General features: G+C 46.7%; 1 protein-coding gene and 2 long non-coding RNA genes across 5 annotated transcripts in view; 1 reads left to right on the forward strand and 2 right to left on the reverse strand.

The window, feature by feature from the left end:
* The window catches only part of LOC309374270, a 251,011-nt gene that overhangs the window by 13,954 nt on the left and 210,892 nt on the right, over positions 1-26,165 (reverse strand). The gene's annotated exons all lie outside the window — the stretch shown is intronic.
* Positions 1-26,165, reverse strand: part of DEPTOR (DEP domain containing MTOR interacting protein) — a 62,590-nt gene that overhangs the window by 13,954 nt on the left and 22,471 nt on the right. For all 3 annotated transcript variants that reach the window (XM_081918910.1, XM_081918908.1, XM_081918909.1), the window contains 5 exons: positions 21,933-22,111; positions 9,592-9,777; positions 7,507-7,641; positions 2,137-2,207; positions 1,671-1,775 (listed from right to left, as the gene is read on the reverse strand). In XM_081918910.1, coding sequence (XP_081775036.1) covers positions 1,671-1,775; positions 2,137-2,207; positions 7,507-7,641; positions 9,592-9,777; positions 21,933-22,111 — 676 coding nt within the window. The remainder of the gene's footprint in view (positions 1-1,670; positions 1,776-2,136; positions 2,208-7,506; positions 7,642-9,591; positions 9,778-21,932; positions 22,112-26,165) is intronic.
* Positions 9,786-13,704, forward strand: LOC309374262. The gene is made up of 2 exons (XR_014170467.1): positions 9,786-11,006; positions 13,372-13,704. It is a non-coding gene; the product is annotated as an uncharacterized lncRNA (long non-coding RNA).

The following is a 26,165-nucleotide window of genomic DNA, read 5'->3' on the forward strand; positions in this document are numbered from 1 at the left end:
AAAACTCCTACAGGAATACATTTCTGCCAGGAAGGAGTGTGAAGATCCCATGTAGATAGTGGCATGCGATGGTGGGGAAGGGCTGTAGCTCAGTGGGAAAATATCTGCATTGCATGCAGAAGGTTGAGTCCCCAACACCCTTAAGGCAGGGCTGAGAAAAGACCCTGTGAGCTGTTGTCAGGCAGTACAGGAAGCACTGAGCGAGATAGTCTAATGGTCTGAGTAAGCATAAAGCAGTGTCCTGTGTGGCAATATGTAATTACAGTCATACCTCTTGTTACGTTTGCTTCATGATACGTTTTTTCAGGTTGTGTCCCGCAGCGACCCGGAAGTACCAGAAAGGGTTACTTCCAGGTTTCGCCACTCACGCATGCGCAAAACGACGTCATGCACACGCGCAGAAGCGGCAAATCATGACCCGTGCATGCGCATATGCGCAGACATGGGTTGCGTCCTTTCATGTTGCAAACAGGGCACCGGAACGGATCCCGTTCGCAACCAGAGGTACCACTGTATATAGTTCATATGTATTTACTTGGGTGGCGCTGTGGGGGACACGGGTGGCGCTGTGGGTTAAACCACAGAGCCTCAGACTTGCTGATCAGAATGTCGGCCCTTCGAATCCCCGCGACGGGGTGAGCTCCCGTTGCTCGGTCCCTGCTCCTGCCAACCTAGCAGTTCGAAAGCACGTCAAAGTGCAAATAGATAAATAGGTACCGCTCCGGCGGGAAGGTAAATGGCATTTCTGTGCACTGCTCTGGTTTGCCAGAAGCGGCTTAGTCATGCTGGCCACATGGCCCGGAAGCTGTACGCTGGCTCCCTCAGCCAATAAAGCGAGATGAGCGCCCCAACCCCAGAGTCGGCCACGACTGGACCTAATGGGCAGGGGTCCCTTTACCTTTACCTAATTACTCATGGAAATCCTTACATATGCTTCAAGTGTGCCAATTTCCCCAGGACAATCCTGGAATTACAGAAACCATCCCAGTTCCTGATTTGATCCCAGAATCTCGTTTCCCACCAGTGGCGGAGCATATGTCCACGCTGCCCACGGTGGGCACGCTCCCAAGGGGGGCAGGGTGTGGAGGGTGCGCTCCCAGGCATGGGATAGCCGCTTGGGTGCATGGAGTGGCGCACGCGCCCTGCAGCCAGGGGTGGAGCGAGCCGCCCATGGCAGACATTCGGCGCACCGCCCACCCACGACTCCCAAGCCTCCCCCAGCTGTCAAAATGAAGGGGGGAATGCCGCTGGCAAAGTGGCGCAGCTCCCCCTTCCCCTGACGGCTTGGGGTAGGCTTAGGAGTCACGGGCGGGCAGCGTGCCAAATGTCACTCCCCTCAGCGAAGACACCCGGGTGCACAGTCCGCCCCCACTGCCCCCTCCTTCCTCCGCCTGTTTCCCTCTCCAGTGTGGCTGCCAAGCTCAGGGAAGAGGGCAAGATGGTGCTTGCTGTGATGCTGTGCTTTCACACGAATCAGCTGGCTCCCACAAGAGCATGTCAGCAAAAGACATGCGTCCTGATTCTCATCAGAGGAACGCTGGAAGGTATGTCCCCACACCAGGTGTATAGAGTTGTGTTGCGTGGTGTCACATCTGAAGTAGTCCTGACTTCATGTCAACACATCCCCTCTCCCCTTTTTAAAGTACTTAACCTGCATTCGTTAAAATTACCTTCATTCCTGCTGCAGCTGCTGGGCCGCTGGGATCCACAGCTTGGACGTGGCAAGGCTTGTTCCCACGCACCACAAATCCCCACCCGACGGCATCGCCTACAATCTTGAGAGGGAACAAGAATGCTTTAGCAATTCTCTTTGTTGCTGTTTTGGTAGCAAGCCAAAACAACACAAGCATATTCTTGTGAATCCACTGTGATTCACCAGATTCTAGGGTCGCTCAGGGATTTTAGGCAAACCAAGCCACAATTTTAAGAAAGCTGGCCTGATTCACACACTTCCTGGACTAATAGGAACACAGTTTTCATAGTCCTTCAGATTTTGTGATTAAACACCCTGGGCTCAAAATTGTACCAAAATGCGAATGAAAATATTCCTTTATCTATTTTTTGCATCCATTATTATGTCTGAATAATGGATCAAAATGTCACAACAGAAGATAATTGAGGTAATTGGAGACATACTGTGAAGGTTCTCCTGGCATATGGTGCCCCAGGCATCAGAAGTTCATCAGGAGTCACTGGTCTCTTCAATACTGCAAATACACAAGGAGGATGTTAAGTAAAGACTTTCACAAGAGCTGGGATTGCTTAGTCTGGAATCACCATGTCTCCTTTACTCAGGTTGTCAACGACATTGTCATCCAGCTGTGATTCTCCTATGTCGCTTCCACATTAAGAAACAAAAACCAATCTTCTAATTAGCAACGGAACACTACAATCTTAGCAAAATACTGCTGAAATGAAAAACTATTGTTGCAATATTGGTGGGGTAGGAGAGCTGGAAAAACACACCAACAAACCTGGCAACCAATGCTTGCTTTGGGTTTAAGCCTCCTAGAACACAATATACATCAGGGAGGCTTAGTTTGGTCAGAATCAAGTACACACTTCCAGAGTTAATGCTAAATACATTATTTCTGGTAAATGAGCCTCCCCAGCTGCTAGATGGCTGTGACAATTTGTGTCCCAGGCTTTTTAGACTCGCCTATGCGGGTGGCGCTGTGGGTTAAACCACAGAGCCTAGGGCTTGCCGATCAGAAGGTTGGCGGTTTGAATCCCCGTGATGGGGTGAGCTCCCATTGCTCGGTCCCTGCTCCTGCCAACCTAGCAGTTCGAAAGCACATCAAAGTGCAAGTAGATAAATAGGTACTGCTCTAGCAGGAAGGTAAACGGCGTTTCAGTGCGCTGCTCTGGTTCGCCAGAAGCGGCTTAGTCATGCTGGCCACATGACCCGGAAGCTGTACGCCGGCTCCCTCGGCCAATAAAGTGAGATGAGCGCCACAACCCCAGAGTCGTCCGCAACTGGACCTAACAGTCAGGGGTTCCTTTACCTTTAACTCATGTACTATATGGAACCAAAGGGGCACAGGGCTTGTCAGTTGCAAAATTTGTCGGCGTTATTTTCAGCTCTCTTACCTATCTATCTATCTGCACAAAAATCTTTTCCCTCAATTAAACACTTGCAATCTAATCTTTGGATCTAAAATGAATGCTACACCCTTGTTTCTTGGCACAAGGGTAGATAGTAGTGGGCAATAAAGGAACGACTGCTTACTGCTAAATAAATAATATGTGTTTTTGTGTTCCTTTTAGGTGCACTTCCCCGCCACAAGATATAAAACAGCAGAGCATCGCTGACAGGTACAGTTTCTGATTTTTGCTCACTTTTCAGAGGCCAGTGTGTTCACTCCCACACTTAACTGTGCAGCCAGGACGTGCCCAGATTCTAAAGAACGCAGATAAATAAATTTTAAATAAAACCACGACAAGGGGGAAAGGAGAGGGAATTGCACTATTAATCATGAGTGTCTCCTATAGTTGCCGGAGACACGCCTGCACCGTGTTGTACACAGGGCAAGTCACTTGAGTTGGAGCCCTCATATTCGCAGGTTAATGCCTTTGCAGAGCTACTGAAATCATCTTCAGAACACGCCAGTATATTTATACGTAACTGAAGGGAAGACTGAAGTGAGAAAGGAGAGTGTGAGAATTCCCTTTGACATTCTGTTCTCCCTTTGAAGCAGATAACAGTGTGGATGGGAAAATGCATATTTCTTTACTGCCCTCCTCCGCCTTTTAATATCAGTCGGAAGAGCACAAAGGGGGGATGTTTCGTCTTTCTAGAGGCACAGGAAATAGCTTAGAAAGAAAACAATCTTGGAAGCTGAGAGTTTTCATCTTATCATAGAGGGGCTTGTTGAAAATGAACCGATTGCTGAAGTATTCCTAATTCCTCTTAGCAAACAGCATGATCGCATCGTTGCTATCCCCTTTCCTGTGCTGACCTCATTCATTAATGGCTCGAATAAAGTAAATGTCTTCACATGCCGGCCACTGCTGTCACTGTTCTCTCTGCGTAATGGAGAAGAATGACAGATTGATCTATAAACTGTTGCTAAGCGGGTCAGAAAACTTGGATTGTCAGCCGATTTAGGGCTGGTTGCCACAACCAGTGGGGGTGTGAAAGCGCTCGGTGGAGCAGCTGGTGTCATATGCCTAAGATGACAACGTACCTAATTCCATTCCGCGTTTACTTTTAGCTGGTTGCTGAATTCTGGCTATATTAGGTCTAAGGAATACGCAAATATTCCATCCATTTACAGTGGTGCCTCGCAAGACGAAATTAATTCGTTCCGCAAGTCTCTTCGTCTTGCGAGTTTTTCGTCTTGCGATGCACGGTTTTCCATAGGAATGCATTGAAAATCAATTAATGCGTTCCTATGGAAAACGCCTTCCCCCGACCTCTTCTGGCGGGCGGCATTTTAAAATCGCCCGGGACAGCGGAGGACTTCTCCGCTGTCCGGGGCGATTTAAAAGCCCCTGGGAAGGCAGGCAGGGGGGACAAAGGCTTTCCCGCCCGGCCGCCCGGCTTCGGGACATCGTTCCGATGCCGGGCGGTGGGGGGAGGCGTTCCTGCCCCACCGCCCGGCATCGGAACGATGCCCCGAAGCCGGGCGGCTGGGGGAGGCGTTCCTGCCCCACCGCCCGGCATCGGGACGATGCCCCGAAGCCGGGCGGCTGGGGGAGGCGTTCCTGCCCCACCGCCCGGCATCGGGACGATGCCCCGAAGCCGGGCGGCTGGGGGAGGCGTTCCTGCCCCACCGCCCGGCATCGGGACGATGCCCCGAAGCCGGGCGGCTGGGGGAGGCGTTCCTGCCCCACTTCCCGGCATCGGGACGATGCCCCGAAGCCGGGCGGCGGGGGGAGGCTTTCCCGCCCGGCCGCCCGGCTTCGGGACATCGTTCCGATGCCGGGCGGCTGGGGGAGGCGTTCCTGCCCCACCGCCCGGCATCGGGACGATGCCCCGATGCCGGGCGGCGGGGGGAGGCGTTCCTGCCCCACCGCCCGGCATCGGGACGATGCCCCGAAGCCGGGCGGCTGGGGGAGGCGTTCCTGCCCCACTTCCCGGCATCGGGACGATGCCCCGAAGCCGGGCGGCGGGGGGAGGCTTTCCCGCCCGGCCGCCCGGCTTCGGGACATCGTTCCGATGCCGGGCGGCTGGGGGAGGCGTTCCTGCCCCACCGCCCGGCATCGGGACGATGCCCCGATGCCGGGCGGCGGGGGGAGGCGTTCCTGCCCCACCGCCCGGCATCGGGACGATGCCCCGAAGCCGGGCGGCTGGGGGAGGCGTTCCTGCCCCACTTCCCGGCATCGGGACGATGCCCCGAAGCCGGGCGGCGGGGGGAGGCTTTCCCGCCCGGCCGCCCGGCTTCGGGACATCGTTCCGATGCCGGGCGGCTGGGGGAGGCGTTCCTGCCCCACCGCCCGGCATCGGGACGATGCCCCGAAGCCGGGCGGCGGGGGGAGGCTTTCCCGCCCGGCCGCCCGGCTTCGGGACATCGTTCCGATGCCGGGCGGCTGGGGGAGGCGTTCCTGCCCCACCGCCCGGCATCGGGACAATGCCCCGATGCCGGGCGGCGGGGGGGAGGCGTTCCTGCCCCACCGCCCGGCATCGGGACGATGCCCCGAAGCCGGGCGGCGGGGGGAGGCTTCAAAAGCCGTCCGGGGGCTTTTAAATCGCCCCGGACAGTCCCGGGGCGATTTAAAAGCCCCCGGTTAGGCAGGCAGGGGGGGCAAAAGTCTTTGCCCCCCCTGCCTGCCTTCAAAAGCCGTCCGGGATAGCGGGAAGCGCTTCCCTGCTATCCCGGACCGCTTTTAAAATGCTGGCGGTGGGGAGCAAAGCCTTTCGCCCCTGCCGGCCTTCCTGGACCTCTTCTGAAGTCCGGAGGGGGGGGAAGGCTTTGCTCCCCACCGCCAGCATTTAAAAAAAGGTCCCCGAGATTTCCCTATGGGCTTTCGTCTTGCGATGCAAGCCCATAGGGAAAATCGTCTAGCGAAGCGTCGCAAAAACCGAAAAACCCTTTCGTCTTGCGGGTTTTTCGGCTTGCGAGGCATTCGTCTTGCGGGGCACCACTGTATTATTTTTTTTAAGGGAACTGGCCTGATTTATTTACGTATATAATTTAGAAACTGCTTAATATAAAAAGAAATCTCTGAGCAGTTTAGTAAAGGTAAAGGGACCCCTGACCATTAGGTCCAGTTGTGGCCGACTCTGGGGTTGTGGCGCTCATCTCGCTTTATTGGCTGGCGTACAGCTTCCGGGTCATGTGGCCAGCATGACTAAGCCTCTTCTGGCGAACCAGAGCAGCGCACGGAAACACCGTTTACCTTCCCGCCGGAGTGGTACCTATTTATCTACTTGCACTTTGACGTGCTTTTGAACTGCTAGGTTGGCAGGAGCAGGGACTGAGCAATGGGAGCTCACCCCGTCGCGGGGATTCGAACTGCCGACCTTCTGATCGGCAAGTCCTAGGCTCTGTGGTTTAACTCGTAGCGCCATCCGCATCCCATCTGAGCAGTTTACATAAGAGGTAATTTGGAGGAAATTCACAAAGCGCAACAACAATCAAACTGAAGCTTTCAAAACTTGGAATAAAAATGGAATAAAACTATACGCCATTGATTAAAACCTGAGTCATGCACAGAAAAGCTGAAGAATTAGGAATCAGAGTCCAGGAAAACCTGAACAGATTTTGAGAGGTCTGTTGCTGGGCTAGACCAATTCAGGTTAAGCTTTGAAGATAACGCTTTCATGTGTTAAACTCCCGTATATTCAAACATAGCCCATTAGAACTCTGGTCTAGCCTTTCCTTAGTTTTCAATGTACAAAAAATATATATTTATTTTTAAAGATGAGGGAACATGCAAACGCTTAGTCCTCCCCTCCTTAAATGTAAATTGGTTTTGGCCATATACACATTGTACATTTAAAGCACATTCAAAGCACATTATTTCCCTCAGAGCATTCTGGGCACTGCAGTTAACCCCTTAGAGAATTACAGTTTCGGGCAACCCATAAGAAACAATGGTGCCCAGAATTCTGTGAGGGAAATAATGGGTGTTTGGTTTTGCAAAGACATGCCCCTTCATTAAAAACAAATACACTCCTGCTATCTCAAAGCTAAATTGCCTGGATGTCTTCTAAGGGGTAAAGTATATCTGGATTTAAATGCATATTTGGATTTACAAAAATACTACTAGCAGGTGCTAAGGGTAGGGAATTACAGAAGGCTGACGGGGGGGGGGGTGTTTAATCATTTCTTCCCCCTCGAAAGCTGCTATTCGCATTGGTGGGAGAGCTAATAGCAGCTTTGGAGGAGCAAGCGCCACCCAGACTGCAGCCCCATCCCTTTACAGTCATTCCCATTATCATATCAGCAGTTGCTATTTCTGGTTTGTTTTGTTTTTTAAGCATGCATGTATGATGCGAAGGTGCATCTAAAAAAGTGCATCCAACATTCACCAATGCAAACAAGTCTTAGCGATCCTTACCAGATTTGGGGTTGCACAGAACTGGAGGACTGCCGCTGATCGTTGGGCTGCTGCTGAAGTACCCGCTGCTGCTACAGCTACTCATACTGCTCCGTCTCACTGCTGAGACAATCTTTATCTCCTTGGTGGGGCTCACTTTCCCAAGCAGAGGAGGAGGAGGAAGGGAAATAGGCAGGAGGACATAAATTAATTTCTCTCTCTCTTACAATTCTCTTTACCAACATTCATAACAGGGGTCAGCAAACTATTCAGCAGGGGGCCTGTCCACTGTCCCTCACACCTTGTGGGGGGCCAGACTATATTGGGGGGGGGGAATGAACAAAATCCTATGCTCCACAAATAACCCATATGCATTTTAAATAAAAGGACACATTCTACTCTAGAGAGCCAGTGTGTTGTAGTGGTTAAGAGTGATAGACTCGTAATCTGGTGAACTGGGTTCGATTCCCCGCTCCTCCACATGCAGCTGCTGGGTGACCTTGGGCCAGTCACACTTCTCTGAAGTCTCTCAGCCCCACTCACCTTGTTGTGGGGGAGGAAGGGAAAGGAGAATGTTAGCCGCTTTGAGACTCCTGAAGGGGAGTGAAAGGCGGGATATCAAATCCAAACTCTTCTTCTTCTTCTTCATGTAAAAACACCAGGCAGGCCCCACAAATAACCCAGAGATGCATTTTAAATAAAAGGACACATTCTACTCATATAAAAATACACTGATTCCTAGACTGTCCACAGGCCAGATTGAGAAGGCGATTGAGCCAGATCTGGCCCCTGGATCTTAGTTTGCCTTCCCATGATTCATAACTTCAGAAGTTTCTAGTGCAGGCATCCCCAAACTCGGCCCTCCAGATGTTTTGGGACTACAATTCCCACCATCCCTGACCACTGGTCCTGTTCGCTAGGGAAGATGGGAGTTGTAGTCCCAAAACATCTGGAGGGCCGAGTTTGGGGGTGCCTGTTCTAGTGCATCTTGTCACCTTCAATAGTTCCATCACTTTGATGACAAACTGCTCCTCTAGTACAATGGTGCTTTTCAAAACAAATAAGCAAAGCATTTGAGTTTTTTGGGATGGCCTTCTAAGTCCATTTCACCTATATATTATTATATCAGAAATGCCACTGCTTTGATTTTATATCCGGCGGTCACCTAAATTTCTAAAACTTGTGTTGCCCATTCATGAACAGCTACATCTTAGAAAGATGTAGGGTACTTCCATACACAAGTAGTTTTTTGTTTTGTTTTATGCTTCAGGCTGCAATGTCGTATGAACCCAACGGGACTAACTTTGGGCTAGATATGTATAGGATTGTGCTATGAGTCAGTTGCACAATATAAAGACTAAACTGGCCAGAATGCTCGCTCACATTACTAACGTTTTTCTTCTGCTTTCTCTTCTAAATTAAGAAAAGATTTATGCTTTCATAAATAGCACAAAAGAGGATCAACTTCAATATGGGAAGCTGTCATCTTGTACTAGATTGTTTACAGGGCACCTGCATAATGTAATGATTGAAACATTCTCCTCCCATACTTCCCCTTTTCGGCTTCTGGATTTTTTCCAGAGCACAGAAAACCCAACTTTTGGAAAAAATGGAACAGCTGAACAATTTCCTCAGGGATAGATGACCTAGCACACAGCTAATCCAAGGTGGCAATGACTTGCATTTGGTTAGATTGTGCTCTAACCATTTATTCCTCTCCTCTCTAGAACTCTATCACTTTAACCCTTCCTTTTCAAACAGCATTTAATGCATACTCTTCACTCCCCTCAAAGCAGTCTGCAAGTGCTCAGAGGCACATATTCCAGGTTCTGTGAGTGAGCTGAAGTGAATCTTGTTGAATCTTGGTTGAAAGTACTATAGAAATTGACAGTGGCGTAGCGTGGGTTGTCAGCACCCGGGGCAAGGCAAGTAATTTGCGCCCCCTAACCCGTGGATTTGCGCCCCCTAACCCTAACCCCCAGATGTTGCGCCCGGTGCGGCCGGCCCCCCCTGCACCCCCCACGCTATGCCACTGGAAATTGATAAACTACTATTTTTTTCCTACTAATACCACGAAGACTTCCTTCTGCCTTGGTACTCAAATACCTGAGAGAAAACTGGTGTGCTTTTTATTGTCATGGTTCTGCTTTCGTAGACAAAAGGGACTGTCGTGACTCTCCGGCATCAAGCGGGACTTCTCAGCGAGCAGCTCCATCAATCTCCTCCTCCGGCGGAAATTCATTCGGAACTGGAACAGCAGATTGCTGTCTATAAAATGGTGTTTGTTGCACACTGGGAAGGAAAATAGGTGAGAGGGAGAGAGAAGTGGAAAGGCCTTTTTAGTGGGATAGAGAATACAGAATGTGTCAGGAATAAGGGGACAATGCTTGCAGTAAGCTACTTGAACTGGGGTGGAGAAGACATCAGCAAAAATGGGAAGACGCAAGCAGATTGGGATGAACGCAAGAGAAACGCTTATTGCGCGTCGAGGTCCCCCAAGCCACCCCAATAACTCACACTTCACACATCAATTTTTGTTTAAGGTTTTTGGCATGAATTTGGCCACAACTTTATTTAAATACACACACGTGAGTGGTTGCTTAGGCATTGGTTACGACTATCTGTCCTTGCCCCAGGGACAGTACTGACCTCCGGATTCCAGCGGAAGCCAGTCAGGGAGAACGATATTGGGGAGAAATGAAGCTGGACATCAGTCCCCCATCTCTCACCCTCATGCCCCCTGGGGCTTGCACGGCCCAAATCCGATGCCAGAGACTAGGATGAAAGGGATGGCAAGCCCCTGGATTCCTTTATTCTCCCCAGCAACACTCCTTGCCCAATCACAGCATGAGGCCAGTTTGCCCAACAACAGTGGGGTGGCCTTTTTGGCCCCCCACCGCAATACGTGCTCTCTATTATGGAGAACACGCTTTGGTGTACAGGTGCCCCACAAACAAATCAGAATGGATGATCAGTGAAGACAAGATATAATATAACCTCCATGTAAGCTTTGTGCAAGGAAAGGATGAATGCTCAATAAACAGGTCATCTGGACAGGCCACAGACTCAGATTTCATTGCTCTCTACAGAGTCTTCCAAGCCGTATATTAGAACTTACCTAATTGGAGTGGGGAAACTTTAAAAAAAAAACCTGTTATGTTTGCCATTATGGATATATCAAGATGAACCAAGACCCGAACTGGGTGTTTTTTGGATTGCATACTACTGTAATGCCTTTGTTGGCCATTGGAGGCTATAGAATGAATGGAGGAAAGATCAACATTGTTTGTCTTTAGGCTACAAAGTGGTGCCATCCGCCAGAGAACAGATTGAGTCTCTATGTACTGATATGCCTTTAAATATTTCCAGGTAAGTGTTAGTGATACCTATCTAACTCACAACCTTCCTATCTCCCACTCCATTTAGACAGATGCTTTCCTTTTGAGCTTGGCCAGCCAACCTGAGTTTTGGACTTCCCATTCCACATGAAGCTCTGAACGTCTGGCTTCTGGAACTCCTTGGTAATACCAATCTCTCCTCCTGTACACACTCATAGTATGTCTCTGTGCTAACAGGGGCCCAGGACCACAAAACCTGGTGTTTATTATTTAGATCAGCCTTGATAAGTCAGGACAGGCTTTGCTATATTACATTTTTCAACATGCACTCTCTCAACAGAGACATCAGTTCATTCTCACTCCTCGCCCTTAAGGCAGCAAGAGCTACTCACAACCAGGTGTGTTTCCTACCTATCTGCTGTTATAACTTCTGAAAAGGTCTATGCCAGGTTTGAGAACATGTTTGGTGCCAAGACGGACTGAATTTATATCCCATCTTTCCTCCCCAAGTTGCCCAGGGCAGCAATGATCTCTTTACTTTTTGCAAAACTTTACACAACATGCTTTGATGTTGAATAAGAATGCCAGGCTCAACTCTGCACCCAGAAGTAGCTGCAGTGTAATAAATGCATCTACGTTATTATTGCAGCAGTAATTGTCCAGAACCACTAGTTCTTAAAAGCTGCAGTCCCTGAATACCTTAGGCAGCAGGGAGGATAAGCTTCCATTTCCTAAAAGCATTGCAATTAATAATGGAAATAAATGTGTTGGACATTCGCGCATATATATATATATATGAGTGAATGATGGACTTGAAGAAAGAATACAGAGTGGGGTTCATTTCTATTGCAAGGAATGTCCAAAACTGCTGAATATTGAGACTCATGTGAATGCTAACCATCCTAGATGAAATTTGTGACTGTCTAAAGATACCTGTTCCTCACTTCTCATTGGACATGCACCAAAGAACACTGAAAGTCACATTTAGGTTACTGTCAGCATTCACATCTGTATGTTTTTGGACATTTATTAGTTTTCTTGGGGTTGTCAAGATTCCTTCACAGTATCTGTGCGTGATGTCAATTTTTCAAATAGAAGTTTTGTACACAATATTGCAAAATGCTATGCAAAACAAAACATTTCATAAGCAAAAGCATGAAAAGCAGATAAAAATCAAAAGTAATGAATAAAAAATGCTCGTAAGAATGTACCTTAAAAAGGTAAAGGGACCCCTGACCATTAGGTTGAGTCATGACCAACTCTGGGGTTGTGGCGCTTATCTTGTTTTATTGGCTGAGGCAGCCGGTATACATCTTCCGGGTTATGTGGCCAACATGACTAAGCCGCTTCTGGCAAACCAGAGCAGCCCACGGAAATGCCGTTTACCTTCCCACCGGAGTGCTACCTATTTATCTACTTGCACTTTGACGTGCTTTCAAGCTGCTAAGTTGGCAGGAGCAGGGACCGAACAACGGGAGCTCACCCCGTTGCAGGGATTCAAACCGCCGACCTTCTGATCGGCAAGTCCTAGGCTCTGTGGTTTAACCTACAGTGCTGCCCACGTCCCTTAGTGCATAGTAATTCGATAATGTAACCTGAACATCCACAATTCACCAAATTTTGGACAACAACTACAACATCAGCATTAAATATATCATTTTGAATATTACCTATTTGGTACTTTCACAGTGAATCATTATCCAGAGTATATTTTCATTCTTATGAAATTACTGAATGTAGAAACATCGCCTACCATTCCATCACACCACTCCATTTTAAAAAGACTCTATGGCTATGCTCCCGCATGCTCTTTGCTTGATGACTCAAACATCGAGTGACGACTTGCAAGCATAGAGGAGGTATCAAATCAAATATTAATAATAAGGGTGTTGTTTAACTCCTAACAATACTGCTTGAAGGAGATAGTTAAAATGGTAAACTGCAACCCCATATTGTGTTAAAGTTTTCTTTAGTGATTCGTTTAAGATGGTCTGATGTTTCCTCAAATTTATGATGCTGACGTAAAAGATTAGAATTCAAGCATTTCTCTCCTGCTTAGAAAAGTGGAATAAACCAAGTACTGTACTGGCTGGACATTGGTTAGCCACCATTTCACTTATTGCAAATAATAGCTTGTGCCGGGTTGCATCAGAGCAATAAATTCACACAAACTCATGTCTTCTTCATGGAAGACAGCTGACATCCTTCATTAGCCTACAGCTCCAATACTACAGATGATTAGGCCATTCACATGTTCTCGGACTCAAACTGATGGGTCACTACTGGTTGTCTGAAGCACCCTTCAGACTATGGAGGGTGAGGAATAGATACCAAAAAAGTTACCTAACTATAAGGACATATACTAACATGGATTTTAAAGCTGGAGCATTATTGGAACAGTGGAATCATCACACAGTCCAGTCTAGGTGTAGATTTTTAATGATTAGCCACATGGAATTTCCTTCCATGAAATCGATTCATAAAGTCTAAGGTGGCCCTAAGATAATGACCACACGGCAACTTCCTATAACCTCAATTTTGTATGTAGCACGACACTAGAAGAGAGAGAAATAGCAGGTAACATGCAGTGTGGCATTTATGCACTGCACACTTCCATGTGGATTGTGATCCTGATCCCCCAGCCCCGCAGTGGCTGAACTAGTGATGGGGATAACAGCAAGGAGGAGATCAGGACATCTAAAGCTATCTTCTTGGACAATTGAGATGATATGGAAGTTAAGGAAGACAAAGATTGGAGCTGCCAAAATTTCATTATTCCAAATTGCTGTGCTCCCTGTAATTTGCTTCTTCAACTGCCGCTTGCAATTGCGTGTTCAGACCCAGAAACTTCCCCCCTAAATAAATTCACACTTGACTCAAATTTTGGTTTGGTTTTTAGAGGAATTTAAGCCACAACGTTATTGATTACAGAAAGTGAGTGGTTGCATAGGCTCTGGTTCGACTAGCTCCCTGCCATGCAGGTAGCGCTGACCCAGGGTACCAGCATAGGTCAGCCAAGGGTGAACACCTGGATAAGCGGAAAGCTGGGAACAGGCTATCTCCGCCACCCAAATGTCCCCCTGGACTCCGACACAGGCACAACCCCCTCTCAGGGGTTGACCAAACCACTGAGTCCCTGGATTCCTTTAACGGAATACCCTTCACATAGGGATGGTGAAAGTGTTCTCCCATGCCTGTCACCTGAACCAGTGCCTACCCGCAGCCTTACAAGTTGTGACGATTTGCTATGCGGCAGGCAAAACCCAAATGGCAACAGCCAATCAGCCAAGTGGGGAAAATTCCTGCCATGCCTCTGTCCCAATGACAAATGACACATGATGGCATAGCAAGGTCAAGCGCACAAGTCCTAAAAGTAGGGAGAGGTGGGTGGGTATTCCGAATGCACGCACCAAAAGAGGAAGCTCTGGGTCACATGCATGGGTATAAATAGGTCCCTCGAACTGTTTGGGCTGCATCCCATTGGCCAGATTGCACCCAGCTTCGAGGGACCTACCAATCGGGTGTTGTGGCTGACCATCGTACCCACCTACAACACTGGGTGTCAGTTTTCCAGGTCTCACCGCAATACATGCCCTCTTTAAGGGAGCCAAAATTTCATTATTCCAAGCGCTGACAAAAAGACAAATTGCTGCGCTTCCTGCCATTCGCTTCTTCAACTGCCGCTTGCAATTATTGTTATTAAAGAGATTCCATCTCAGCCTGCTTTATTTCAGCTTTCTGGTTTATTTCAGTGGCAACTTTATTGGCTTGCCCCACCAGGTGTGCTTTCCAATTCCCCCCCAAGGCCTTCATTAAGCTGAATAGTTTTAAAATTAAAATTGCAGAGGATGTTACATTTTGTAGCAATTCATTTCCTGGTTCCTAGATTCTAATTACACCATGGATGGTGTCTGACTTCATTATGTAGAAAGCAGGTGATCTCATGGTTTTAAACATATGCAGTGATAACTGTGGGGGTGAGTGGGTGAGAGTGAAACAGAGCTTGAGCACTGTAAGTAAAAACCAAACTCAGTGGTAGAGAACATAAGGCTAGCTGTCTCCTAAGTCTGATTCCCCCCACCCACCACGTACACTGAATATCCACTTTCGCCAGCTACATTATTTTCAAGCTTGGCCCAGCTCACAAAGAAAATATCTGAATAAAGTCCACTTTATTTTCCTTCCAAGAATCTTCCAAGAACTGAATAAAAAAGATTTTGAAGAAATCACTGTCATTATGGAAAGCACCACAGATTTCCAAATCTTTAATTCCTCATCCTTTGAACATTTGGCACATGAATCTTCTATAAATGCTTTAGGATAGTGACCAATTTTTTAAAAATAAAAAAATTACTCATTTCTTTTGCATTTGCAAAATCTTGTGTTTTTCTGCCCTGCCCATATTTCCTAGAGATTGATGACCTGATTTTCACGTTAAATGTGCAGCTTTCATCTCTGCATAACCCTGATGTGTCACACACTGACCCACTAAGTACAATAGCAGAAGGGCTTCCCTTCCAGTTTTCCTCCCAGTGGAGAATAAATACCACAAGACAAAAACATATGATATTGCAGAGAGCTTTCCCCCTATTCCTTCCAAAGGCTTTTTGGTCTTCAGAGCTAATCTGGCATCTGTAAATGTGCTTTAATGGTAGCATCAATTCAGAACATCTACCCTGTCATTAAAAATCCAGACGTTCAGTTACTGGTGTTCATCTATCTTTCTATCCAAGCCAATTCCCAATATTATATCCCGCTCTCCTAACATTTCATCATGTTTTACTGGGCTCAAGAAAAGAGACTTTTGGTTGTTCCAGGGGGTTGGACTTAAACCAATGGGTTCAAATTACAAGAAAAAGGATCTAGACGAAACATTAGGAAGAGCTTTCTGAAGATATAAGTGGTTCAGCAATGGAATGGGCCACCTTGGAAGGTGGTGGACTACTCTTTGTTAGATTATTTTAAGCAAAGTGTGAACGGCCATCTATCATCTATGCTTTAAAGGTGAAAAGGTAAAGGACCCTTGGATGGTTAAGTCCAGTCAAAGGCTATGAGGTTGTGGCGCTCATCTCACTTTCAGGCTGAGGGAGCCGGTGTTTGTCGAACTTCCTGTAGAGGCAGGCAGTTAGAATAGATTACTTTTGACAGAGGACAGTTTGATCTCTAAAGTCAAGGAACAGTTTGTCCCAACTGCAACTGTGTCTACAGATCCTTTTACTTTTGCCATCCATTCCACCATGGGAGAGACACAGCCTGTACCACTCCTCTCCCTTCTGAAGGTAGCTGAAATATTAGGGAAAGGGGCATCGCTACCCAGTCTCAGCAAAGGTGACAGATCTTTAGCTAGTCTACATTTCTAAAATGCTTGTGCTGCATTCCATAACAGTCTAGTGTCATACCAAGATATAGATCCCAGGGTGGGGTTATATGCAGATGTATAGGAGGGACGTGGGTGGCGCTATGGGTTAAACCACAGAGCCGAGGGCTTGCTGATCAGAAGGTCGGCGGTTTGAATCCCTGCAACGGGGTGAGCTCCCGTTGTTCGGTCCCTGCTCCTGCCAACCTAGCAGTTCGAAAGCACATCAAAGTGCAAGTAAATAAATAGGTACTGCTCCGGCGGGAAGGTAAACAGCATTTCCGTGCGCTGCTCTAGTTCACCAGAAGTGGCTTAGTCATGCTGGCCACATGACCCGGAAGCTGTCTGCAGTCAAACACTGGCTCCCTCAGCCTATAGAGCGAGATGAGCGCTGCAACCCCAGAGTTGATCACGACTGGACCTAATGGTCAGGGGTCCCTTTACCTTTATAGTGGGGTTGTCAGCATGAGACAGCGGCTACACCCCGGGAATAGCTTTCACTGGCCAAGCTAAACCAAGTGAGGGCAGCCAATGGGTCTCAAACCTTTGGTGAGTTAGAGATTTCCCCTGCATTGAGTGGACAAGACCAGTAGTGGGTCCAATGGTCAAGAAGGAAGTTTCTGCATGGGCTGCAGAGGGAAGTGAGGAGCTGATGGGGCTCATCAACCTGGGAGGGTAGCCCATCTACAAGAAGGGAAACTCTGGTCCTAAACCTCTGCTGCCTTGCAGGAGATCTTTGGGAGAAGAAAAGGCCTACACAAATCCAGAGTGGAGTCCCTAAGACCATTGGATGGTGCCTTGCACGTTTCCTTCCAACAATTCCTGCAGCCAAGCTCTGCATGCTGCAGTCATTCAGTACATGGTATGCATACATCTCAAGTTTACCAAATTGGGAAAGACCAGGACCAACTTAAGGCACAGAGCATTGCCAGAAAGGGGTGGCATTTTCAGATAGACATTCAAGAGGAAACAGAAGGTTCTGGTTAGAGAGGGAGCTGGTGTAACATAGTGGTTAACCTAAAATTCTGGTTGGAACCTTGTCTCTGCCATCAACTCCACAGATGTCTGTCCCCTCAGTTTCACCTACTGTACCTGCAAAACTGGGATAATAGTACTGCAAGGGTTGTTGTAAAGGTTATGACAAATTAATGTGCATGAAATGCTATACACACTCAAAAGCGTTATAGAAACACAAAACATTTATTATTATTCAGACAGGCATTTTGATATGAAAGCTCTTGCCTCAATGCTAGGATTTGAACTAAAGTTGACAGTCAGGCCCTTTTCTATGACAATAAATTAACTAGAGAAGGAAACTGCATGTCATTATTCTTTGTGCTTATTCAGCAATAAGGGTAGTCGAGCTCTATTATAAACTGTGACAGCAGTTTATAAAGACAACCAATGAGGCACAAAGGTATTTTATCCTACACTCAGTCGTCAGCCAAATATCTCATTCAGCTCTTGCCAGGCTACAGCAGAATGCCAATTAGTGTTAATTGAAACTGTATTGACAATGCTGACATGTAAGTCACAAAGAATGGCTCGGCCCTTGGAGAGCAGAGGAGACTTGCCAGCGGATCCATGGTATTTACTTGCAAACTGAGCAGACTCTATAAAGATTGCAATAAACAGACAACGGAGTGAAAAGCAGGCAGCTGTTGTTATTTCAAAGTTAGCTTGCAATTTGGAAACAGGATGGGGGGGAGGTGAGAAGGGAAGATTTCTAATTCTTTAGCTATGCTAGTTTCAGTATAAGTACAGATGCAGTCAAAACAGATGTTATTTTTGTTTGCTACAGCTAAAATCCATAATCATTCCATCTCAGCTGAGTGTAACCAATATCGTTTCTAACTCGGGTGAAACACAATGAAATCTATAGAAACTAAGTCTCTAAACCAAATCTCCTACTGGCAAAGTATTATAAATAAAGAGCTTAGCCTCTCTGGGCTTTAATCAGATTTTACACCAGTCCTTTTCATCCTAAGTTCTTGGAAAGTCAATAAGAACACTCCATTTCTAACATTAAACAGGAACAAGGAAGTTGCATACATTTCCTCTGTCTGCAATTCCAATGTGTTTCAGTTCCCCAGGGGAAATCTTGCATGACTGGGTCAGAACACTGTCGGATTAGCCCTTGGTAGCCGGCCAAAAATTATAGTTGCCAGTGGGAGGAAGTTGCTTGTTTTCAGGTGGTGCATTAGCATGTTTTGATTTGATCGGGGAAACCTGGGTTGCAGCCTTGTTCTATTTTTTGTTTGTTTGCTTGTTTTAATTTTTAATCACCTTCATCCCATAGGATTCCAGGTCATCCACATAAAGTATTCGAATAAAACACAACATGCAATTGTGCAATTATTAAAATCTTTTTTAAAAAAACCCCTTTGATAAAGTATTGAAATTTCAGCCATAACAATTACAGCACAGCAGCAGACAGAAGACTAAATTGGGCTTCACACATCCTCGACCTCTCAAAGGCCCAATGGAAAAGGTATGCCTTCAACTGACACAGAGAATCTGGCAGAAAAAGAGACGGCTTGTTGACAGGACAAACAGGGCTAGCAGATATTGGAAGAGACACTCCTGGCTCAGTCCTGCTCAGAATTAGCTGGGCAGCAGTTCCACTGAACTCAGAGGTGCTTTCTTCTGACTGCAGAGGATGGTATAACTCATAACACACTTTGAACTTTAACAAAAGATCTTCGGCCTGCTTTAGCTTTTTAATGACAAATGCAGTAGTCACGAAATTAAAAGACGCCTGCTTCTTGGGAGAAAAGCAATGACAAACCTAGACAGCATCTTAAAAAGCAGAGACATCACCTTGCCAACAAAGGTCCATATAGTTAAAGCTATGGTTTTCCCGGTAGTGATGTATGGAAGTGAGAGCTGGACCATAAAGAAGGCTGGTCGCCGAAGAATTGATGCTTTTGAATTCTGGTGCTGGAGGAGACTCTTGAGAGTCCCATGGACTGCAAGAAGATCAAACCTATCCATTCTTAAGGAAATCAGCCCTGAGTGCTCACTGGAAGGACAGATCGTGAAGCTGAGGCTCCAATACTTTGGCCACCTCATGAGAAGAGAAGACTCCTTGGAAAAGACCCTGATGTTGGGAAAGATGGAGGGCAGAAGGAGAAGGGGACGACAGAGGACGAGATGGTTGGACAGTGTTCTCGAAGCTACAAACATGAGCCTGACCAAACTGCGGGAGGCAGTGGAAGACAGGAGTGCCTGGCGTGCTCTGGTCATGGGGTCACGAAGAGTCGGACACGACTAAATGACTAAACAACAACAACTACTTAGAATCATAGAAATGGAGAGCTGGAAGTGGCCACAAGGGTCATCTAGTCCAACCCCCTGCAATGCAGAAATCTTTTGCCCAATGTGGGGCTCGAGCTCACAACCCCCTGAGATTAAGAGTCTCATGCTCTACTAGCTGAGCTATCTTGTGCATGAGATAGCAACCCTGTGAAAGGAAAGAAGCATCCAGCCTCTCTTTGTGTATACATTCCACCACAAACCATAGCAAAACTTGAAAGCCTTGCTATCCCCTCATTCACTTGCCACACCAACGTGGGTCTCCCAACACCCTGGCATGCCAGCAGTTGATATTATCGCTCCCGCTCTAGCGGGGAGAGTATTGGAGCTGTGTTTCAATTCCCCTTCCTAATCCACTATACTACTGGTACAAGGCCAGGAGCAATCAACTCACTTTCTTCCAGGAAGAAGTGAAGGGCTGGAGTTTGTCTGGGCAATTTCAAGGCAATTTAGAGAGGGAAGAGAGGTTCAATATAGTGGTCAGGTTTGTAGGTCCCTGGGACTGTACCATTCTGAGAGGAAGAGACAGTTTCACTGCTGCGTAAAGGCTCTGGGTGATATTCAACTACGTTTTACTCAAGGGTAGGCCCATTAAAATCAATAAGCCCAACTAAGCTAGGTCCATTCATTTCAGTAGGTCTGAGTGGAACCTAACTGAACATCAGCCACATACTCCCCCCCCCACAAAGCCCTAGTGCAAGTTCTTAGCAAAGGTGGCAGGAGGGTCTGCAGAATCCCGTTAGAATGAGGAGAATCTACTGTCTAGAGAAAGCTGGTAAAAGTGGTGCTGTGATACTTTCATTTTTTAAAAGATGGACAGCCCGCCTGAAGCAGATGGGGACCTGAAGAGGCCAAGGCTGATGGTGGAACCAGTATCGAATGTGAGGCATATCTGTCTGTGTGATGTGCAGATTAAGAACCTGCAGTGGCGCCTCTCTCCCTCTCTCTCTCTCTCTCCCGGCATTATCTTATCTTCACCCTGTTCTACCTCTCCCTTTTACCTCCCAGTCCTTACCTATAGCATGTTCTTGCCACTTCAGAGGCCAAGGGAGTACACTTTACTTGTGGGCTGTGCCCTTAGCAGCTGGCACCCTATAAATTTCTCTCGGGCAGCAAGATTAATTGCACAACTATGATGTAAGCTGGCGAAAAGTCATTCGTTGCGTTATTTCCAGCCCAAGTTGAAGAGCAGTAAGATTAAAAAACCAAAGCGAAAAGCCTCAGAGCCAGTTGTAATTCAATCCCTTTGAGGGTTGGCATTGCCAAGGGACAAGAAGGAGTGAGCAGATCACTACAAGTAAATACAGGACAATAAGAAATGATGGATGATGTGGCCCAAGCCCTACACTACCCAAATCTCGCCTGAAAATTACCTTCTGCTGGCAACAACCAGGCATAATTGGACTTAAGATGTAACTAACTTTTGCTGGATTGTAACTAACAGTTTGCTTAAGATGTGACCAACAGTTTGCAGCTTTTAAAATCAACTGGACTTAAAAGATAGTCAAGACTAAGGGCTTATCCACAGTTTGTCTTGTCCTGCTGCTTTCCCCTGGAGAAAATCACTCTTTAGTGCTCAATCAGACCAAACAGCAACTTGGGTTTCCCCCTGGATTGGCATTTGTTCCGATCTATCACTAAAGAGTGGGTTCTTCCTTGGAAAGGAGCAGGGCAAGGGGAAAACTGCTCGGACCCCTGCTTCCTATGCACAGCAAATGCAGAGTGTGCATCAGAACTAAGGCTGCATACACACTCCTGCTTATTCTGCATTCAGTGCACTCCCGCCACTGGTTTGGAAAGCAGTGCACACCTGACATCAGCCACAATCCCTATCTGCCCTGTATCTGCCCTGTCACTCCTTATGAAATACTGCGTTATGATGGGCTTGCTCAGCTTCAATCAATATATAGAAAAAGGAAAACCTTGCTGTGTTCTGAGCTGGCGATGTGTACACAGCCCAAATCCTATGTTGATGTTTTAAACTGGACTCAGGTCGCAACTAACTTTTCCAACTTTGGGCTCTCACAGTTGGCAGCTTGTGCTGAACTCTGAATCACAGGTTTTCCACAAGGAGGAGAAACCACCACAACCAAACCCTTCTTGGGTACAGCTGAAAAAAGAAAGAAGGATATACCCTTCTCAGAAAAGGAAATATAAGCCGCTCAATAGGACATGGGTCAAAATGACCAATCTAATGATGCCAGATCTACACAAATTGTGACCCACCAAGCTGACCACTAACTACTAAGTATAGTTACTTAATATAACTTTCTGTTTTGCTGCCTGTCTGGGATTCCAAAAGTGAGGAGCATTCACAGTATATATATGCCCACCACTTAAAATATGTAGGGTTAAGCAGTCCATGTTAAAACATGCAATCACCTTATGAGATTCTTCGCATCTAGACAGAGCTTACTAAAGCAGTGAACATTTCTCACCATGCTGTATAATTCCGTGCTCCAGCAGTCTGCGACCAAGTTGTTCAGCTTCAGACCTTGTGGTGGCCTCTCCTTCCTGGATCAACCAGTCAATCAGCTGAGATGCCATGAAAGTGCGTTCATATTTTATTCCTTCCTCTTCCCTGGCTTGTAAAAGTGCATTTTCGGTATTCATCAGCCTGCAACGAAAGAAGGGAGGGAGAGGAAACGTGAGCATGTGAAGGTTAAACTGCAGAAATGTGTTCTAATTCCACCTTGGTCCGGGTTTACCCAAGGATGGTGCAAGGACATTGTAAGTAACACAAGTGGTTGCTTCCAGTTGGGAGAATTTAAGAAAGGAGCCGGCGTACAGCTTCTGGGTCATGTGGCCAGCATGACTAAGCTGCTTCTGGCGAACCAGAGCAGCGCACAGAAACACCGTTTACCTTCCCGCCAGAGTGGTACCTATTTATCTACTTGCACTTTGACGTGCTTTCGAGCTGCTAGGTTGGCAGGAGCAGGGACCGAACAACGGGAGCTCACCCCGTCGCGGGGATTCAAACCGCCGACCTTCTGATCGGCAAGTCCTAGGCTCTGTGGTTTAACCCACAGCGCCACCCGTGCACTGCTCTGGTTTGCCAGAAGCGGCTTAGTCATGCTGGCCACATGACCCGGAAGCTGGGCGCTGGCTCCCTCGGCCAATAAAGCGAGATGAGCGCCGCAACCCCAGAGTCGGTCATGACTGGACCTAATGGTCAGGGGTCCCTTTACATTTTTACACATAGATCAGAGGGTGAGGACATGCTTTGTAAGCAAAAGGTCCTGCATAAAATCAACAGCATCTGAGCAGACTGAGCCATATAGTAATGAAACAAGGATGTTTTTATCCAAACACAGCTCCCAGTTCTTCCCTGCAAGGGCCCCTCATCATCCAAACCAAAGCATCTATCTGCTTTGCATTTGAAACCTTCCAGGATCAATCCCCAGGATCTCTCTGTAGGGCTCGGAAAGACGCCAGTGCTATGCAAGATTCATACAGGTGGTCTGTGGCATATTGGTGGTGGAAGACATGAGACAGCACATCCATCACATTAAATAGTTGATCTATAACTGTATTGCTACAGTCTCCTTAAAAATGTTCCTCTTAACTGCCTTGCAGGTTTGATAAATCAGGCTTATCTACCCAACTTCCTTATGAAATATATGACCAGGAACTTAGTGGAGAAAGCTTGCAACATATTAATTCCACAGTGAAAGCTAAAATTAGACCTATGTCAGTTGTTTCAGTGGGGGGTGGGAACTGACGGTTTTGTTAACCAAGTAATAGGGCAATGAACTCATCCGAAACTTCGTGTTACGTGAACTGTAGAATAAGTTCACTTGTTCCTTCTCCTGAGTTCTTCTCTTCCTGGCCTACAACATGAAATAACAGGCTTGCACCATTCACACTTGACGATTTTCCAGATTCCTTTCAGGTCCACTAATGGCTAAACAGAAGTACTTCTTCTGTTTGTGAAAGGGGCGAAATCCTGTGAATGGAACAAGCTCTGCTGTAGGCATTTTTATAATTCTAATGGTACCAAGAGAGTTGCGGGTGGCACTGTGGGTTAAACCACAGAGCCTAGGACTTGCCGATCAGAAGGTTGGCGGTTCGAATCCCTATGACGGAGTGAGCTCCCGTTGCTCGGTCCCTGCTCCTGCCAACCTAGCAGTTTGAAAGCACATCAAAGTGCAAGTAGATAAATAGGTGCCGCTCTGGCGGGAAGGTAAACGGCGTTTCTGTGCGCTGCTCTGGTTCGCCAGAAGCAGCTTAGTCATGTTGGCCACATGACCCAGAAGCTGTATGCCGGCTCCCTCGGCCAATAAAGCGAGATGAGCGCCGCAACCCCAGAGTCGGTCACGACTGGACCTAATAGTCAGGGGTCCCTTTACCTAATGGTACCAAGTGTTTTTATTTTAATAGAATTTATCAGGAGAAAACGAAGCTTGAGCTAAAATACTTCCCTGACTGCATCAATAAAAAGCGAATCAGATGCAATAATCATTTGACAAGCCCCTTTCCGTTCAAATGCAAGACGTTAGTTCTTGACTGCTGATTCAGAATAATAGAAATGGTACGGACAACATTTTAGAGATGATACCTTTGATCACATCCTGTTCTCTCTAAAGCCAATAGACATTAAGCTAAGGCTTTTTCTAAGCAGCTCTCATCCAGGTTTTGTAGACTCTGAGTGGGAATTCTTTGTTAATGGTTCTTTGAGGAGTCTATAAATAACATGCCCGGCTGCTTGGTGTGGCCAGGAAGAACAAAAGAGATGCTAATGGCTGCAGTAGACAAGCGCATGAAAGGAATCTGGAAAACTGCCAAGTGGGGATTGTTGGTGGCAGCAGGGACCTTTCAGGACTTCCACTTCAGGAATCCAGAAGAGATCAGCTAAAGAGCAGGAAGGACGGAACAAAGACTCTGGAACCCCAGACCTATGCTGGTTTTATGCCACTTTAACCACCTGGACGTCTTCCGAAAAATTGTTCATGGGCTTGCTGGACAACTGCCACTTGCAGACAACTTCAAATGACAATAATGGATTGGCATAACAAGCTACAAGAATTTGCTGAAATGGCGCAGTTGACAAACAGCCTGAGAGGCAATTCAAAACAAAAATTCATGGAAAAGTGGGGTAGATATATGTTCAAAAATATAGTAACGGTGCGCTATCTATGCTAGCATTCGATTGACGTTGGAGAGAGACTGAGCTGAGAAATAAGATCAAGGGTACATCTTGATATAGGAATGTATTAGATAAAATGTAAAGAAATATACAATAAGAAGAGTACATTCATTTGTAAAAAAGGAATATACAACGGGATAGACAGGAAGTCCAAAGTGTTGGTACATACCGTATATGATTTTGGAATAGTTTTTTGTCCTTGTTTCTTTTCTTTAGGTATATAAACTTTGTATACATGCTGAAAATTATATTATAATAAGCCTTGTGAAGTAATATGACAATGTTTACCGATGTAACATAAGAATGTTAATAAATAAATAAAACTCAAAACAAAACAAATGAAATGGGAATGAAGCTGTTTAAGAGCTCGTACACAATTTTGCCTTGTCCCAAGCCTGAAAAGACAGGTCCGGGAGGTTTTCCGCTTGCCCCATGCTTTCTAGGCATGGATCTGAATGGTTTTTTGGCTGCTTTCCCCTGGAAAACCTGTCTAGTGCCGAATCAGAACAAACATCCAATGGCAGAAAAAAATCGATTCAGCTGTAAACAGTGGCTTTTCCCGGGGGAAAGTGGCAGAACAAGTGGAAGTGTGGGCAAATGCTACGACTGCAGCGGGGATTTACCCTAACAATCCTGACTGGTATACATATAAGTAGGGCATGAATTTTGACAGATCAGATAAGGCATATTCCCAGAGGACACTTCTGCAGTCATGTCTGTTGTGAAGAAGAAGAAGAAGAAGAAGAAGAAGAAGAAGAAGAAGAAGAAGAAGAAGAGGAGGAGGAGGAGGAGGAGGAGGAGGAGGAGGAGGAGGAGGAGGAGGAGTTTGGATTTGATATCCCACTTTATCACTACCCGAAGGAGTCTCAAACCGGCTAACATTCTCCTTTCCCTTCCTCCCCCACAACAAACACTCTGTGAGGTGAGTGGGGCTGAGAGACTTCAGAGAAGTGTGACTAGCCCAAGGTCACCCAGCAGCTGCATGTGAAGGAGCGGGGAAGCGAACCCAGTTCACCAGATTACAAGACTAACACTCTTAATCACTACACCACACTGGCTCTCCACGGACCTGTGCTCCACGGACCTGTGCAAGATCATCAATGAAATGCCAAAGTTGGCGACAAGGAATAGCTTGAGCCAGTTGTGTTGCAACACTAGAGATGTGTATCAAAACGAACCTGATAAACCCCAGACATGAAAATATTCTTTTCTCATATCAGTGTAATAGTTAAATCACCATACACACGGGGCAGAAATTTTCAGTGAGCCAGTTTATAGAGGCACTAGAATCAAACCTTCCTGTGGACTGCACCAGTTTCAGCTGCATGTAGTGGCAGCAGAACATTCCATAAAATCAGAGAATTGTTGAGTTGGAAGGGACCGAAAAGGACTTTTAGTCCAACCCCCTATATTTGAATGGACATAGCAGTTGGTCTCTATCAGTTCTCAGTATCTAGAGTAATATAAATTTGTGCAATGAAGAAGGTTTTGTTCAAAATCTATGGAAATTCATTATAGGCTAAGA

The sequence above is a fragment of the Podarcis melisellensis genome (assembly GCF_964234715.1).
Source record: "Podarcis melisellensis genome assembly, chromosome: 7".
NCBI lineage: Eukaryota > Metazoa > Chordata > Lepidosauria > Squamata > Lacertidae > Podarcis > Podarcis melisellensis.